Raw genomic sequence first — 17,228 nt, 5'->3', positions numbered from 1 at the left:
TGTTTGTTTTTAATAATGGTTTAGTCACCACGGTGATTATTTTGTCTTTTTCACTAGGTTTTCTGGAAGCTAGATTTTATGGAAAGTTCTTCTAGGATGAGAAGATGTATGAGAAGAAACTATCGAGGGTCTGATCATTTAGGTTCTGCCGCCAATTATGAGGATTATTCAAGAGAGAATAGTGATCCGAGCACTCGAGTTTTATCTGCGGAAGCAATTACAATAGAAGGTATAAATGAAGACGAAGAACAGATGGAAACTGAAAATTTGGATGTTACAGTTGATGAAGTAGAGAATCAGCCAAAATTGTCGAAAGGAGCTGAGAAAAATGTACAAAAGTCTTCAGACTCCAGTGCAATTCAACCTGAAAGTGATGAGGATGTTGTTCAGAATTCTTCAGCCTTTGCACCTGGTTATGTTCCAAGTGAGCTTGATGAAAGAATTGTTATTGAGTTACCGTCAACAATGGTCCAGCCACTTCGCGTTGTACAGGGAACCTTCCAAGTAAGTTTCATGATCTAATTTTAAAACGATTCTGATGATATAGCAGATACGTAAAGATAATCTTTTGTGAGAACTGTGCCTATTACGTTTTGTAGCCATTTTGAGATTACTTATGGAATGAAGAGCGCTATTATTAGTAGAGAAGAAGAGCATAGTAGAAACTATATATATATATATATATATATGTAATTGGGAAAAATAACATACATTTTGGTTTTGGTGAACACCTGTAGTTTAGATAAAGTTCCATTTAATTGATGCGGAAAAAAAAAATCAAGAACTTACAAAGTGGGTTCATATTAGTTTTAAACTAGCTTCGTGTGTGCTCAGCATATTTCGCAATTAACAGTAGTTAGTCCGATGCTTTAGAAGTGGTTCATGTATTACATGCTAAAATGAATTTAATGATCATGGGAGTGTTTAGGAAGTTACATTGCTGATTCTAGTCCTAGGAAATCTTTACTCTCCACTAAATCTTTATTTATATATATATATATATATGTGTGTGTGTGTGTGTGTGTATGGAGGATGGAGAGAACTTATTAATTGAAAGTCACCTTAATTGCAATTATTATTGACCCACCTTAATTGCAGCCTCTTTGGGCTACATAATTTCAAACTTCCAGGTTTACTTTTACTTTTAGGTATAAATAGAGCTTGAAAAGCTTAGATTATCCTTAATTTATAAGTTGGTTCCTACAACTGAGATTTACTTCTACAATTTATCTCTTTTCTAAGAAAGTAATTGTATAAATTGTAAATATTTTTTGTATAAATGATTAATTCAGAAAATTATTTCAGATTTCTTTCATCTGAAATTTATTTAGAATGAGAAAACATTACAAAGATTTGGGAGAATCGGGAATCCTCCTTAAAGTATTCACAAAAAACAAAATATCAAAGAATGCATAGATGGAATAGGGTTCCACAATCCTTCAACAGTTCTTCCAAGGAAACCAATTGAAAAATCATGTTATATACACCAAATTGAAGTCAAATAACTAATCCTACCCTTATCCGTACAAGTGTTGTGATATAGAAACTTTGATATATAAGATTCAAATTACCACATTTTTCCTTTTCAACTTCTTCCGAAGGGATGAAAGTTGTCTTAAAGATTTGGTCCATGGGCCGTGGACACATTCAGCACCAAAAGGGTTCCATAGAGAAGCAGTATCAGAACAGTGTAAGGATATTGTAGAATTAGTGGTTTTGAGCAATGCATGGGGGTTTGACACACGAGATAAAATCACAATTAATATACTCTGGCCCATGATACTTGTCTCTCATTTACCCTTATTATCATCATCTTTACTCTGGTTTTTGTAGCTTTTGGTTGCTTTCTACCATCAAATACATGGAAAATTGTAGATGAATTTGTTAATTTGGGCTGCTATTATTATTGTCGGAAAAATGGACTATGAATTTACAATTTATATTTCAACTGCACCAGTGTGAAATGCCATTGTCCTCTTGTAGGTGACTAGTAGGAGGATGAATTTTATAGTTGACAATATTGAGACGAACACCACGATGGACGGTTTGAAATTTGGTTATGAGACACGGGACCAAGAAAAGAACCGCAGCTGGTTGATATCTACTCTTCATCAAATATATAGTCGGAGGTGAATTCATTTTGTTGACTATATTAGTTTATTATTCTATTATAATTTATATGCACTTGTAATCGTTTTGATTCTTAATACATACGTATATATCTTACATATTTTAGGATATGAAAAAATTAGCACTTGTATATGTTATTGTTATTGTTAAATCTAATTATTCATTAGTTATTGCAGATTTGTTAATCATAGATGTTCAGATTCTAGAGAATTAGGATCATTGATCCCTGATTATTAGGCAATAATTTATGTTGAACTTAATGTTGTCTGTATGTCATTAATTGGTTCTTTTACAGATATCTTCTTAGGAGAAGTGCACTAGAGATATTTATGGTGGACAGTTCCAACTTCTTCTTTGACTTTGGGGTACTAATTCTTGAATATGCTCACTTTGTTTCCTTTCATATTTCAGCAACATAATCTTCTTGGATTTGTAACTATAATCAATCTTAATATACTTTTTAACATCATAATGATAAACGGATGATTGTTAATTCTTGCATACTTCCAATCCTTGAACTGATTTTCCCTACCAAAACTTCCTCTGCAGAGTAGAGAGGGGCGAAAAAATGCATATCAGGCAATTGTTCAAGCACGACCTTTGTATTTAAACAATATATATTTAGCTACTCAGGTATTATCCTTTTTTGTAAATTTTCATCTTCATAATTTTCCTTGCATCTGAGCTTAGGATAAAAATAATTTATATTTCAGAGGCCTGGACAACTTTTGAAAAGAACCCAACTTATGGAGCGTTGGGCAAGGTGGGAGGTAAGAAGTGTCTTAACTCTGAAGACGTTAGTGTGTTTGGATTTGCTTGGTTACGCTGGAAAGCAATCTTTTTTCTCAGATTAAGCTGGTTTATTCAAAAAGAAATTGTTTGAATTCAAGCACAAAAGTTGACGATTTGTTTTGTACTAAACATATATTCCTTGTTAGATATAGCATGTGTAACTTATGCTTGAATAATAAGGAGAAAAGAAATATTTTACTAATTACAGTCGTGATAATTACATTTTCAACTCCCCTATTTTTAACAATCATATTCTCTTAAAAAAAGTAAATAAAATTTACTGAAATGAATGTAGGGATGTTTTTCATAATTATTAGAGATATTAGGATACTTTTATCCCAATAATTTCCTATTTACAACACTCACTCTCATGTTGGTATGGATTTTCAAGCTGGTAATACAAGGTTAGGAAACAGAGAATGAGAGAAATGCTAAATTTCTGAAAATGTGATATTTTTTCATTGATTTTTCTTTTGAAAGGCCAAACATATTTTTCATTGATTTAAATAGAATTAGATACATTGTATATATACGGTACATAGCTCAGATACAGGATACTGAGAATAAACCTAACTGTAACTGACATAACTGTCTAACAAAAACTAACTGGACTAAGATAGCAATACCGTCTATGCCACTGTATTGGGTAGCAGCAGCAGAAGAGCTCTGGTATCTCTAACACAAACTTATGAAATTTGTCTTATTTCATTTTGTTGAAAATTTTTAATGTACTCTTTAACAACTAACAAGCCAAACATTTCTAATGTAATTTTGCTTACTAACATTTTATGGTGCCCTTCTGCAGATCAGTAATTTTGAGTATCTAATGCAACTCAATACATTGGCTGGGCGTAGTTATAATGATATAACTCAGGTGATCTTCGTTATTAACTCATTGCGTTCTATAATTAAACTCTTTAACTCTTATCTACATGTTATTTATTTTATCATTATGTATTTTTGGCAGTATCCAGTTTTCCCCTGGATTCTTTCTGATTACAGTTCAAAGAGCTTGGATCTTTCTAATCCTTCTTCTTACCGGGATCTTTCAAAGGTTATCATGAATGTTGCTTTGATGAGTTCAAGGGAAATTACTTAATATTTTAAATTTGATTTTTTTTTATATGATGCAGCCTATTGGAGCACTGAACCCAGATCGTCTTAAAAAATTTCAAGAGAGATACTCCAGCTTTGATGACCCAGTAATACCTAAATTCCACTATGGATCACACTACTCAAGTGCAGGAACAGTAGGTTTTTCACCCTTCTCTTTGATTTTTCCTCGGGTAGACTGTTGATGCTGGTCTTTGGTTTATTCTCTTATTTGAGAGTCAGGAAATTAGTGTTCTCGAGATGGTTGATTCAGATGGAGCTTAAGTGATTAACTTCGAGTTGATGTCAAGTTTATTTTTTTGCATTAATTCCCAATTTCAAATTTTCAAATGTCTTCGACTAAGTTTCACCTATCCTGAACTACACTCAATTAATAAAACTTGAATAATTTTTGGCTGCATTAGGGGAGTATGTTGGAAGCATCAAGTGTACAATCATCTGAACTTATGTAGATTTTTTAGCCAGGATGCTTTAAATTGTCAATCATGTTAAGATCAAACAAAATGGCTTCCAAGTGATACCAATCCAATTATGAATTCTTAAGATATTAAAATTAGGTTGGTTTACATTCAAGTATTGTCAACAAAGTCATGATACAGAAAGGCATCTCACAAAATGTGATTAAAGTAAACTTGTGCACTTTAATGTTATGCTATTTTATTTATTTATATTTCCTGTTTGTTGGCATACTATTAACATACCCCACTGTTAAAAAGGCTTCTTGCATGCAAAAGTATGGGGAAAGGTCATACATGCAAAGAGGCTGTTTCTCAAGGGTTTTGTTAGCATCTGTGTTTATTTTTGGCTTCTGCATTCAATTTTCCATTTCCTTGCTGAGTCGTAGAATAAATCAAAATCATGATGATTTTCCTCAGTTCTTCTAAAGTAGCAACAGAAGCAATCACCCAGTATGCGACAGCATTTAATATGGTTGCATTTTAGTAGCTGATTTTTGCATTAGTTAATGGTTATTATCTTTTACAGGTTTTGTATTATCTTGTTAGGGTTGAACCATTCACTACTCTTGCAATCAAACTTCAAGGTGGAAAATTTGATCATGCAGATCGAATGTTTTCTGATATTTCTGCTACTTGGAATGGAGTTCTTGAGGACATGAGTGATGTGAAGGAATTGGTATATATTTACTAACTTATGACAGAAATATTGGTTTTCTTGAATGCTTTTACAATAAATTTCTTTGTACTTGTGTATTAAAGACTTATAGTTGTCCTTGGAGGACTTCAATGTTTTTAGTTCTTATATTTTTAAATGCTTACCATGGTTTTCTTGAAACTTATATTTGGCTTTTTTTCCCTCTTTTAATCTCAACTTAGGTTCCTGAGCTATTTTACCTCCCTGAGGTCCTCACGAATGAAAATTCAATTGATTTTGGCACAACACAATTGGGAGGAAAGCTTGGTATACTCATTGAGATTTTCTCCATTTCCTTTTCAAGAAGACATTCTAATTACATATATCTGCATAATAAACTTATTACCTCTGATTGAGAAGTACTTTTGTCATACAGATACTGTAAAACTTCCTGCTTGGGCTGAGAATCCAGTTGATTTTGTGCACAAGCATAGGATGGCTCTCGAGAGTGAATATGTATCTTCTCATTTGCATGAGTGGATTGATCTCATATTTGGGTAGGTTTTCTTCGTACTTTCCTTTTTCTCCATATTCTTTTGGCTTTCAAGCCTAGTTCAAAGCTTCCTTTTGTTTATTCATGAGTTTTGTTTTTCTAGCATTTCAATGTAGATATCTATAGCATTCCTTTTTAAATTTCCACTTTATTTCAGTCCCTTGACAACTTACTTATGGTTACATTAAATGGATTTAACCATACAGGTATAAGCAACAGGGCAAAGAGGCTATTGCAGCAAATAATGTTTTCTTTTACATTACTTATGGAGGGACCGTGGATATTGATAAAATATCTGACCCAGTATGTCTCCGTTGCATCTTCGCATTTTCAATTCATTATATAACATGCAATTCCAACTCCCTGAAACAAAAGATGAAAATATCCTTATTAATTGTCGTATGAGAAGTACCTTTTTGGCTAAAGGATTAAAGTACAAGTTATTTATAGTTTTGTTTGTCACTTGTATATGTGTTTGTTTCCATAACTTAATACAGGAAATTATCTGCTTAAGCTTGATAAACAACGCAATCCTTTTTTTGTTGGTTAGCTGTCAGTTTGTGAATATAAATTTCCCTTGTGACCAAATACAAAATGCAGAGAAACTGAGGAAAATAGAAAATGAGATGGGGAAAAAATCGCTTTCTACTTTTTGGTTAAAATTTGAGATGGAAAAAGAATCCCTTGTGCCATCCTATCTTTTTTTTAATCAAAAGGAAATAATTCTATTGCATAACTTTAAAAAAAAAAAAACGAGTGCTGAGGACTCATTATGTCGGTTGTCATCCCAACTGTGTTTGCATCACAAAAAACATCTATGCTACACCTCTGAATATCATAGATAAAAAAGAGGAAAATACAAAAAAAAAAAACAATGGAAGGACTGTACAGGCCATTACTATCTATACGTGAATGAATTAGGAAAATTTTATGCTCCAATATTTTTTATGTGTGGAGTACATTATTACAAAACATTTACAAAAGTCCATAATAAAAGCATCAGACCTCAAAAAATAACTTATCCATGATTTCTGTAACTTTTTACTTTCTACAATGACATGTAAAGGTGCAACAGCATGCCACACAAGATCAGATTGCTTATTTTGGACAAACACCGTCCCAACTTTTGACTATTCCACACTTGAAGAAGAAGCCATTATCAGAAGTTCTTCATTTGCAGGTAACTTTGATTGCATTGGTTTGACAGTGACACCTTTATTGATTACTTCTTTCTCAGTAAGCATCTAGTACGCCTCCCTGTCTTGTTACCCGTGTTTTATTTTGGCTTTCTTCAATGTCTAGATTTACATACAGAAGTCATCAAGCTAATTGATAATTCATTATTAGCCATTAGCCATGCATGGATAATGGCTGTTTTTCTTTATTTTGGTTTGCAATATGAAGAGAAAAATGTATATTTCTTTTTACTATTTTTTTTATAACTCGCTATTTCTAAACTCTTTCAGGAAAAAATCCCTAACACGACCAAATCCATACTCTGCCCCATTTCTTATATTTGACTTACCATTGACTTTGATTCCATTAAGTATTTCCCGATAAAAAAGGTCACTTATTTTTCTTTGTTAAATATTCCATTTGTTTCATTATTTGTTTCTTTAAGACAATGCATATATCTTAAGGAAATTAGTTACTACATAAATTACTATGATAAAATTATTTAAGGTAGCTACTAGAAACCATGTACTAAGTGCATAACTTAAGTTTGATTAAACAGATTTAGAAAAAAAAAATTATCTGAGTAACGGACAAAAGTATTCTAATATACTCCAGCCACCATTTATAAAAAACTAACTAAAAAAACCTTGAACCTGAGATCAGTAACTCTCCATCCTATCTGTGAAGATCAGTATGAACCCTTCTTCTCCCCTCCCTAGAAGCAGAAAGAGAAAAAAAATAAATTGAACCTGGATTAGACACTACCTACCTAGTTAGAAAGAAAGCCCCATTTATCTGTTTCGTGTACTTCCGACTATTTTTTTCATTTGTATGTTATGTGGCTCCTTAGTAGATTTTATGTATATACAAGGTGTCTCCTCTGTTTTAAGAATTGTTCAAAACCTGTGATGAAATGCTTCGAAGTGCTCTCCTATTGTTTCATGCTCGCTCAACTGCCAATGATCAATGCATGTGATTATAATGATAATGCATATATTTCTTTGTATATCAGACAATATTCCGCAACCCAAAAGCAGTTAAGTCATATGTCATTCCATCCCCTGAACACTGCAATTTACCAGCAGCTGCTATCCACGCGTCTTCAGATATGGTTGTGGTTGTTGATTTGAATGCACCAGCAGCTCATGTTGCACAGCACAAGTGGCAACCCAATACACCTGATGGGCAGGGTACACCATTCCTCTTTCACCATGGAAAGGCTACAACAGGTTCTGCTGGTGGGATTATACGCATGTTAAAAGGTCCTGCTGGGACTGGAGAAGAGTGGCAATATCCCCAAGCATTGGCTTTTGCTGTATCTGGAATTAGAAGCCAAGCTATTGTCTCTATAACATGTGACAAAGAAATTATTACTGGTAAATCTAGACGAGCTAGGATTATTAAAATATGCTGCCACTAGTAGAATGTGAAAAAATTATTGCTGGTAATTAATCTCTTATATGAGAAGTGAGCTTAAAATAATAACCATTGCCATTAGCGTGGATTTATAATTTTCCTGGAAACATAGATAATATAACTCATCAATTTAAGGATTTTTCTCAAGGGGGTTTACAAGGGGGGGTTTCGGGACGTTAACAGTACTTATATAGCATTTGGTATACCTATGTTCTAGTATTTCTTAGAAAAGACAAATTTGTACGTGACATTGCAGCTATTAGTTAACACCCATTTTGTTCAGTACAAGGGAAAATTTGTTATTTGGAAAAGATTTAGGCATAAGAATAAGGAGAATAAAACTATATAGATGTAAAAATTAAATAGTTCCAACCTCTTTCAGGCATTTGCTGGAAAATACTCACTAGTTGAGGCAGCAGCGAAACAATGTAGAGAAATCATAGCAGCGACCTGTATATTTAATTTATCCAGGTCTTTAAATATATACTTCAATTAAGCAGGCTTTTCTAGTAAGTTCGATTGATCTTTGTGGGTGGGACTGGTCTTCAACATATGGTTATAATATCCAAAACCATTATAAACTCTGGGCTGAACAAGAGAAATCTTATTTCTTGAATGTTGTCTTTTTGTTTTTTAAAATACTTTTTCTTCCCCCTCCCAGATCTTAAACTTCATCTAAGAAACTTGAACTACATTTGTAGTAGCTACTTTTTAAACTGCCTGGGTCTTTCACTTTAACTTGACAATTGGACTTCTGATTAGGTGGGCATGCTGATAATAGCATTAGGTTAATATCCTCAGATGGAGCTAAAACCTTGGAAACAGCCTATGCGCACTGTGCTCCTGTAACTTGCGTTGGTCTTTCACCGAATAGTGACTACCTGGTGACTGGATCCCGAGATACAACAGTACTACTCTGGAGAATAAAAAGGGCACTTGCATCGCATTCAAGTGTCACATCAGAATCTTCTACTGGGACTGGCACTGGCACGCTGCCTTCAACCAGCAGTAGTTCTTCATCACATCTGTTGATAGAAAAGAATCGTAGACGCCGTATTGAGGGCCCTATACAGGTACTTAGGGGGCATGACAGTGAAATACTCAGTTGTTGTGTTAACTCAGATCTTCGAATGGTTGTTTCATGCTCCCACTCATCGGATGTTCTCCTACACTCTATAAGAAAGGGACGTTTAATCAGAAGGCTGGATGGTGTGGTGGCTCACACTGTCTCTCTTTCCTCTGAAGGGGTTGTCGTTGTGTGGAATGAATCGAAGCATATTCTCAGTACCTTTACTCTTAATGGTATTCTGATTGCAAAAACAGAATTATCTTTCTCTAGCAGCATTAGTTGCATGGAAATTTCTCTTGATGGAAGGAGTGCTTTGATTGGAATTAATTCTCAAGAAAATGGTGGAGCCTACAACAGTTGGAATTCGCAATCGAGTAAGTCGGGTACTGAAGATTTTTATTCAGACTCAGAAGAAACTCAAGATAGCAACACAATAAATGCTCCATCACCTTCAATTTGCTTCCTGAATTTGCACACTTTGGAGGTACAATATTAAGATGATTAAATTGAGCTGTCAAAAAAATATCAGATCTTTTATTTCTCATCAAACTGTTCTTTATGTGCCTTCAAACTTCCTCAATATTCACATACTATAAGAAAATACTCAGTAAGAACCGCATTCTGGTTCTCTCAAACATCATGAGTCCTGTTGCCTTCCTTCCTACTATGCATATCCTTGTGACTGTTTTTTAATGCTAAGCACTCTACCATACTATCTTGTGTAGGTGTTTCATGTGTTGAAGCTGAAAGAAGGACAGGATATCACAGCTCTTGCTCTAAATAAGGATAACACAAATCTTTTGGTTTCAACTTTGGATAAACAATTGATTATTTTTACTGATCCAACTGTAAGTTAAATCACTCTTGATAAGGATCATTGTCAAATATCAATCATTGCTTACGCTTTACAAGTGAATACTGCTTTTAAATATTCCGTGAGTCTAGGCAATGATTTTTTTTCTCTGATCCTTGTAAATTGCATAAAAGCATAAACGTTTGATGTTTCACCTGCAATCTAGTTTCATAATAAAATAATCACATTTGCACATTATTTGGAGTTTTACAATTTACACATGTGCAGTGTGATAGTTTTTGATATTTTTATGTGCCTGTTGGACTGAATGCACGCAAATGGTTGGTAATTCTCGTTGCTTATTGCTTCTTGCAGTTGAGCTTGAAAGTGGTCGATCAAATGCTCAAGCTTGGTTGGGAAGGTGATGGGCTTAAGCACCTCATAAAATGATAAGCTTTTAGGGCATACAAAAGTTGATTACATGGTCTTTTATACGCATAACTATTAGGAAAATATAATGGAGTTATAATACTCCTGTTTGTAAGCATTATCGTTGCATATCTTCAGAAACATCTTGTAACATATGTAACGACCAACTCTGACCAGTTACCACCATAGTGGTTAGGTTACTAATTTTAGCATAGTGTTATTTTGCTCTCACATTTGAGCTCAAATATTAATATCTGACGAGCTTTGACTGAGGTTAGAGTCATTACAGTTTTGTTCTCTGCTTTTTACTATGGTTAATGGTACCACTTTTTTCAACCAATACTTTTCGCATGTAAAAACCTGCCTTAAAATATTTTGTTTATATTAATAAAAATATAACAGTGGTTAGTAAGTTATCCTTGATATTGATTGTGATGGCAACATAGTTGGAAGGCAAACAATATAGTGATGTCTTAGCACACTCATTTCTTTTAAAAAAACTTTGTTCATTTTCCTTTTGTTGTTTTAGATTTATATACAACAAAAGTCAAATTATATACCTTGAATTAAGAGCAGATCAGAAAAATGAATATATTATTTTTAATAACTAAGGAGGGTTAGTCTTTGACAATGTGACAAATGAAGATTCAAATACATATTATGAAGGGTGCCCACATTTATGATTTCATTATTGTGTTATGAAATTAGTCAGTCAGCGTCTTATTAGTACAGCCATATTTATGTTTGGTGAGATATCATTATTAATTTTATTAGTTATTACTTTTTTAAGAAATAAAGTTTTCATTTTTTGTTCCACATCATTTCACATAATCTTGTATATATTTTTTTATCTTATTTTAATGTGTTACATATAATTGATGGATCCATATGATATCTTAGTTTCACAGTGATGCTTGTCACGTCACAATTTAAAAAATACAACTAGGTCCTACAAAATTACCATGAAGAACAAAAAAACATTTATATTGATTTTAAGAATTAAAATAAATAAACAAAGTTAGTTAGAGGCACCAAAGAAATTTCACAACTAAATAAATAAATAAGATTAAGTCACAAAGTACAAAGGGAATTTTACAACAATTCTTTATAATTTATAAATCTTGAAATGTTAGTTATGGTAATAATAATTATGTTAATTCTTTCTAGTTAGAGGTGTTAGATTTTTTAGTTTCTTCTTACATGGAGAATAAGTATAAATGTGTATATTTTTTAATTACAAAGGAGTTAAATTAAAGTTATGTGGAGTACTAGTATGGTCGGAGACATTGACTTTATAAAGTTTACTTTGAATTATTTGATTAATTTTTAAAGGGAGTTATGACTTGTCAATCTGGACTCCTATTATAGAAAATTTAAGTAATTTTAAAGAATATTTTGATCAGTTATAGATATTAAATTTGGTGATGATGTATTGAGATCATTCTTGTTGTTAACTCTACCTGGTTTTTGAAACATGTTTTTATGATTATTGTTGCCCCAAATGGTGATATATTACTTATTTTTTATCAGATGAGCATGTATTATTCTCAATTTATAGTGTTCAATCATATAAGTTAGAGCTTCTTAAAAAAAAATCTTTTTATAATGATGCATACAATAGATTAATCTTTTATTAAAAAAAATATAGAAAAACTTTTTTTTTTCTCTTTAGTTCTTAATTTTGTTTTATTTGAAAAAACACCTTTGGTACACAATTTTTCATTCTCACTCTCAATGGTTTGAATCGTTTGATATCCACCAGTTTTACTTAGATCTCCCATATACTTCCCACTCTAACAATTTTTTTTGTAAGAAAATAGATGTTGTAGTTGTTATTGAAATTCAATTATGTGTAATTATTAACTATTTTCTATAATTACTTGACATTTTTTTTTTACACTCTATTTTAAGATTATGCAAATTTCTTACTTGATATCTAATATTAAAGAAAAAAAATGTGTATTCGCTTGACATTAAAATATTTAATTAATATTTGGAGAATAAGAGCAATCACAGGTATACCACTAAAAAGAAATCATAAAACAATAACTAAATTTAGAGACAAAAAATAATTAGTCATTATAAATTGATACTATTTTAGAGACTAAAAAACTATTTGTATCTAAAGTGATTTCTATTATTAATAAAAAATTATAAAGTAGTTTCTAAATTGGTATCTAAATTAGCTACTAAGGTTTTAACTATTAATATTTTAGATTCTAAATTAATCTTTAGAAGACTAATAGAAACTAATTTAGAATATAAAGTAGTTAGTAGCTAATGTTAGATACTAATTTAGAAAGTACTTCATAAATTTTAATTAATAATATAAACCATTTTATATAACAATTTTATAAAATAATATATAATTTAATCAATATAATAATCAATTATTTTAGTATTTAAAAATAATTTTTATTTAATGATTTTCTTGTAGTGTACCCACTAGAGAATGAAAAACAAATTTCATACCTAATAAATATAAGGATGAAGATGAATGTGAATTTTTATTGAAAGAATAATAACGAGTATAGTCAAACCTACACCTACCCACTCAGTTGTCATCCTAATTATGCCTATACATATTTGTGTCATTTTTTCACTGGCTTACATTGTCATGTTATTCGCTTATATGCAAACATTCACATTTATATAATACACTTGATTTAAATTTGTGACAAATATCCTTCAATGCATTTACATTTTTAATCTTCAAAGTTTTCTAAAAGAGTATTAAATATTACTGAATTTATAAGTAATCAATGCTAACTGTATTTTTGGATTTTATGTTCAAATTTATACACCTACGCAAGGTTATCAGAATAAGAGTCTAAATAGACTAGTGGAAGATCAATAAACTCGATTTATAAAATTAACTCGCAGACTCATAAGAGTCTTTATAAAAATTCAATAAAAAATATATTCGTATACCAATTTCATATAAAAATTCAATATAAAATATATTCATATACTAATTTCATAATATTAAATGCATTTTTAAAGCATAATTACATTTCACTTTAGCCGTTTAACCAATTCCACATTTGAGCAGTAATTCCACAATTTTATTGAACTAAAACACCAAAATCAAAATAATAAAAAATAATTTTATCCTAATCTGATTTCAAAAAAAAATGTAACCCAATGACTTAAACATCATTTTTCAAACAAAATCTGACCCAATAACTTAAAAATCACTTTTTATGATAAGCCCCAATCAATAAATCCTAAAATTAAAATTTCTGAATCCCTAAAACTCATAGTCGCACACCGCAACAACACAACCCAACTAAACGGGTAGCGAAGATGAGGCACGTGCGATGATGTTATATCCTAAAGTTTTGAGATTTGATTAATATTATTGTTGGGTTGTTAAGATTTATTAGTAAATATTACGATTTTATCATTTATTTAATTAGTTAGGATTTTATTAGGATTTTATCATTTATTTAATTAGTTAGAATTTGATTAGGATTTTATAATCTTTAGTATTCTATAAATAGAGTATTGAACTATTATTTGAGATATGAATAATATATGCAGTTTGTTTCCTTTTCTCAATTCTCTATCATTGTTCCTGTTCTTCGTATAATCGGAAGTCACCTAAAGGTTCCCTTTGTCAAGCCTAATGTTCTTTGAAATCTCTTACGAGAGGACCTAAACGCTTCTACACACGATCGTTCATATCAGATGAGCTACAACAATGCCAGGCGCGATGACGCGATCTGAGAGATTTGAGATGCGATGTGCGACGAGCAATGATGAAGTGAAACACGCAGAAAGACGAACTCGTTGATTTGATCTCCAACTCGAGATTTTGTTCCAAGTTCAACGAATCTATTTTGCACCAAGTTCAACGAATCTACCTGAGTCATTTTTTAATTTTCCAAAAAACAAGTTTACTAACGAAGTAACTCTTGAGTCACCACTGGACTCTTAACCTTGAACGGGTTTAAGAGTGAATATATAAGTTTGATAACCTTGCACCTACGTACAAACATACAAATGATACATAAATTTTAACTGTCTAATTTATTCTCCAAGTATTAAAATATGTTTTCATATTTAATACATGGACATAAAACATCAAAAAAATTACTTGCAAATGTCTAATTTATTAAGATTTGGTAATCATATTCAATTCAATGACGCTATGTATAATTGTTTAATATTAAATTTATTAAAATTTTATATTTATATTCAATTCATTCATTAAATTTTTACTAAATAACATTGAAGTTTTTACTGCATATTTATTGAATTTTATAAATGGTTGATGTATTGCTTTTGTAAAATACTCAAACAAACCATTTACCTATAGGTAAATTTAGTACAAAATCTCCAAAAATATGAACAAGACAAAAATTATGATTATTTTCAAGAAAAAAATTTATTAAGTGTTGACCTATGATAAGAAAGTTGTGTTTTTTCATTCATGTTGTTTTAATTTTATTGAGATTTGTTGTTCCTACCGGTTGACCACATTGTGCTTCGAGCGTAGCTAAGACTCGCGTATCAAGGACTCCCTCGTCTTTGTTCCAAATCTCCTCCCTGAGCCACTGTGAGTACCTGAAACAGAGAGAACAAAGGGGCGCTCTCGCGGCCGTTTGCACTCTGACGATCAAGTCAACTAGCGAGAAACATCAAAGAACACACCTCCGTATCGGAGCACCGCGAATGGATGCTCTGAAGGTGGTTGAATAACTGAGTAACTGATTTCTCTCTAATTGCCTGTGTGTACAGTGGGTTCGCGAGCAAGCAACTAAAGTGTGTGTGTAAAACTGAGTCTCTCCCATGTGTCAAACGTCTAAAGCCTCTTTTAAACGTCTAAAGCATTCAAAGCGTCTTAAAACGCATTTAAAGCGTCTTAAAGCGCATTTAAGGCGTTTAAAAACGTTCAACGCGTTTAAAACGTTTAAAGCATTTAAAGCGTTTAAAGTGCTTTAAAGTGTTTGAAACGTAAACTGAATAACAATGTACCTTAGCAAACTTTCAGGAGAACTTATATACCTTGATGTTTCAATGCTTACTGCCATGTGTTCTTCTGACTTGATCGCTATTCTACGTGGAGGGCCTTACAGCGCCGTAACCCAACTTAGGGATATTCCATCGTGTAAGTCCTTCTTCCTCGAAGTGCATCTGGCGCAAAGGGTGACTTTCTGGGTGCCTACTCATGCGCCCCAGCCTCTAGTCACTCGCCCTGGGAGTGTATCTACCTTCCTCTCGTACCACGCACATGGTTCGCCCCCGGGGCGTGGCCCTCTCATGGGTCGTATCTGGCCCAGGGGTCTCCAAGAGGTGGTGTGGGTACTTCACAAGTCAGGTTACTCCTCACTGGTACTGGGAATATGGCCTTGAAGCCACCTTTCTCTTCTCTTTATTACTGTTATGAGGTATTGAGGCCCCTCGTGGTGTCGCCCCCTCCATGGTCTTTCCTACCAGTGGGTATCGGGGGTGATACCGTCGATGCCTTAACCTGGCGACGCCTCATCCTGGCGACGCCTTAAACAGTCAACCTGTTGACTTTCCTCCCTAGGCTCCCTTGATGGGTCCCACCATATGTTTGACTTTGGTTTTGACTTTGACTTTGACTGACTTTGATCAACGCCCGGGGACGGGACGGTACATTTGTTATTTTTTTAATTTTCTTATTTATATTAATACTATGTTTTGTATTTTTAAAAGTTTCGTAACAATCAAAAAGTGGTATAACACTACAAGAAAATCATGAAATAAAAACCAATTTTTAGAGACCAAAATAATTAGTTGTAATAGTAACTAAATTAGATACCATTTGAGAAACTAAAAAAAAGTTTGGTTTCTAAATTAGTTTATATTATTGTTAAGTAGTTTGTAATTGGTATCTAATTAGCAATCAAGGTTTTAACTACCAATTATTTAGTTTCTAAATTTGGTAGCAAAAACCTTGGTTGCTAATTAGATACCAATTTAGAAACTATTTAACAATAATAGAAACTAATTTAGAAACCAAATTTTTTTTTAGTTTCTAAAATGGTCTCTAATTTAGTTACTATTGCAACTAATTATTTTCGTCTCTTAAATTTGGTTTCTATTTCATGATTTTCTTGTAGTGTAATGAGGTGGGGTGTAGGAGTAAACACAAAAAGATGTTATATGATGACATTGATTATATTTCTCAATCAACCTTAGTCTCGGTATTTTATCTACAAGGAATTGAAAAGGATGTGAATATCTATTGTGAAAGGAAAAGAGAGTATGGTAGGAAGGATTACATTTTTTATATATAAAAGGAACGTTTTCATGCTTTCCTACTTCTCTCTCTTTTCCCAATTCAGATTTTGTCCTAAAACTTCAAAATTGATCATGACCAAGCTTATATAAATAATTCTAAAAAGGAAAAAATTACTACCAATATCTAATTCACGTTTCCTTATAAAATTAAAATATTAATTTTTGTTAATATTTTTGACAAGCAACCAACTCAATTGTAGTACAAATGATAAGAGGGGTTGTTGTATCCATAGAAACTAAAGATAACTGGAATAATAATGTATTTCAAAGTGCAGTAAGGATATAATGATTTTTTATTTGCATAGGTGATATTTAGTAAGTATTCAGATCATATAAATAGCGAGATTGAAACTATATGCAAAAAGGAGAAGTTTAGATATTCAGAACTAATG

The 17,228-nt window shown here is 32.2% G+C and overlaps 1 protein-coding gene across 1 annotated transcript in view; it reads left to right on the top strand.

The window, feature by feature from the left end:
• Positions 1 to 10,905, top strand: part of LOC137819559 (BEACH domain-containing protein C2) — a 56,827-nt gene extending 45,922 nt beyond the window's left edge. The window contains exons 15-31 of the mRNA XM_068623446.2: positions 58 to 504; positions 1,984 to 2,129; positions 2,426 to 2,495; positions 2,680 to 2,763; positions 2,844 to 2,900; positions 3,728 to 3,796; positions 3,890 to 3,976; positions 4,056 to 4,172; positions 5,020 to 5,169; positions 5,370 to 5,454; positions 5,564 to 5,684; positions 5,887 to 5,983; positions 6,747 to 6,860; positions 7,869 to 8,232; positions 9,035 to 9,825; positions 10,067 to 10,189; positions 10,510 to 10,905. Of these exons, the coding sequence (XP_068479547.1) occupies positions 58 to 504; positions 1,984 to 2,129; positions 2,426 to 2,495; positions 2,680 to 2,763; positions 2,844 to 2,900; positions 3,728 to 3,796; positions 3,890 to 3,976; positions 4,056 to 4,172; positions 5,020 to 5,169; positions 5,370 to 5,454; positions 5,564 to 5,684; positions 5,887 to 5,983; positions 6,747 to 6,860; positions 7,869 to 8,232; positions 9,035 to 9,825; positions 10,067 to 10,189; positions 10,510 to 10,584 (2,997 nt within the window). The 3' untranslated portion in view covers positions 10,585 to 10,905. The remainder of the gene's footprint in view (positions 1 to 57; positions 505 to 1,983; positions 2,130 to 2,425; positions 2,496 to 2,679; positions 2,764 to 2,843; positions 2,901 to 3,727; positions 3,797 to 3,889; positions 3,977 to 4,055; positions 4,173 to 5,019; positions 5,170 to 5,369; positions 5,455 to 5,563; positions 5,685 to 5,886; positions 5,984 to 6,746; positions 6,861 to 7,868; positions 8,233 to 9,034; positions 9,826 to 10,066; positions 10,190 to 10,509) is intronic.
• The last annotated feature ends 6,323 nt before the right edge of the window (positions 10,906 to 17,228 follow it).

This window comes from Phaseolus vulgaris, chromosome 10 (assembly GCF_051622355.1).
Source record: "Phaseolus vulgaris cultivar YP4 chromosome 10, ASM5162235v1, whole genome shotgun sequence".
NCBI lineage: Eukaryota > Viridiplantae > Streptophyta > Magnoliopsida > Fabales > Fabaceae > Phaseolus > Phaseolus vulgaris.
This window is presented reverse-complemented; position numbering and strand designations above follow the sequence as displayed.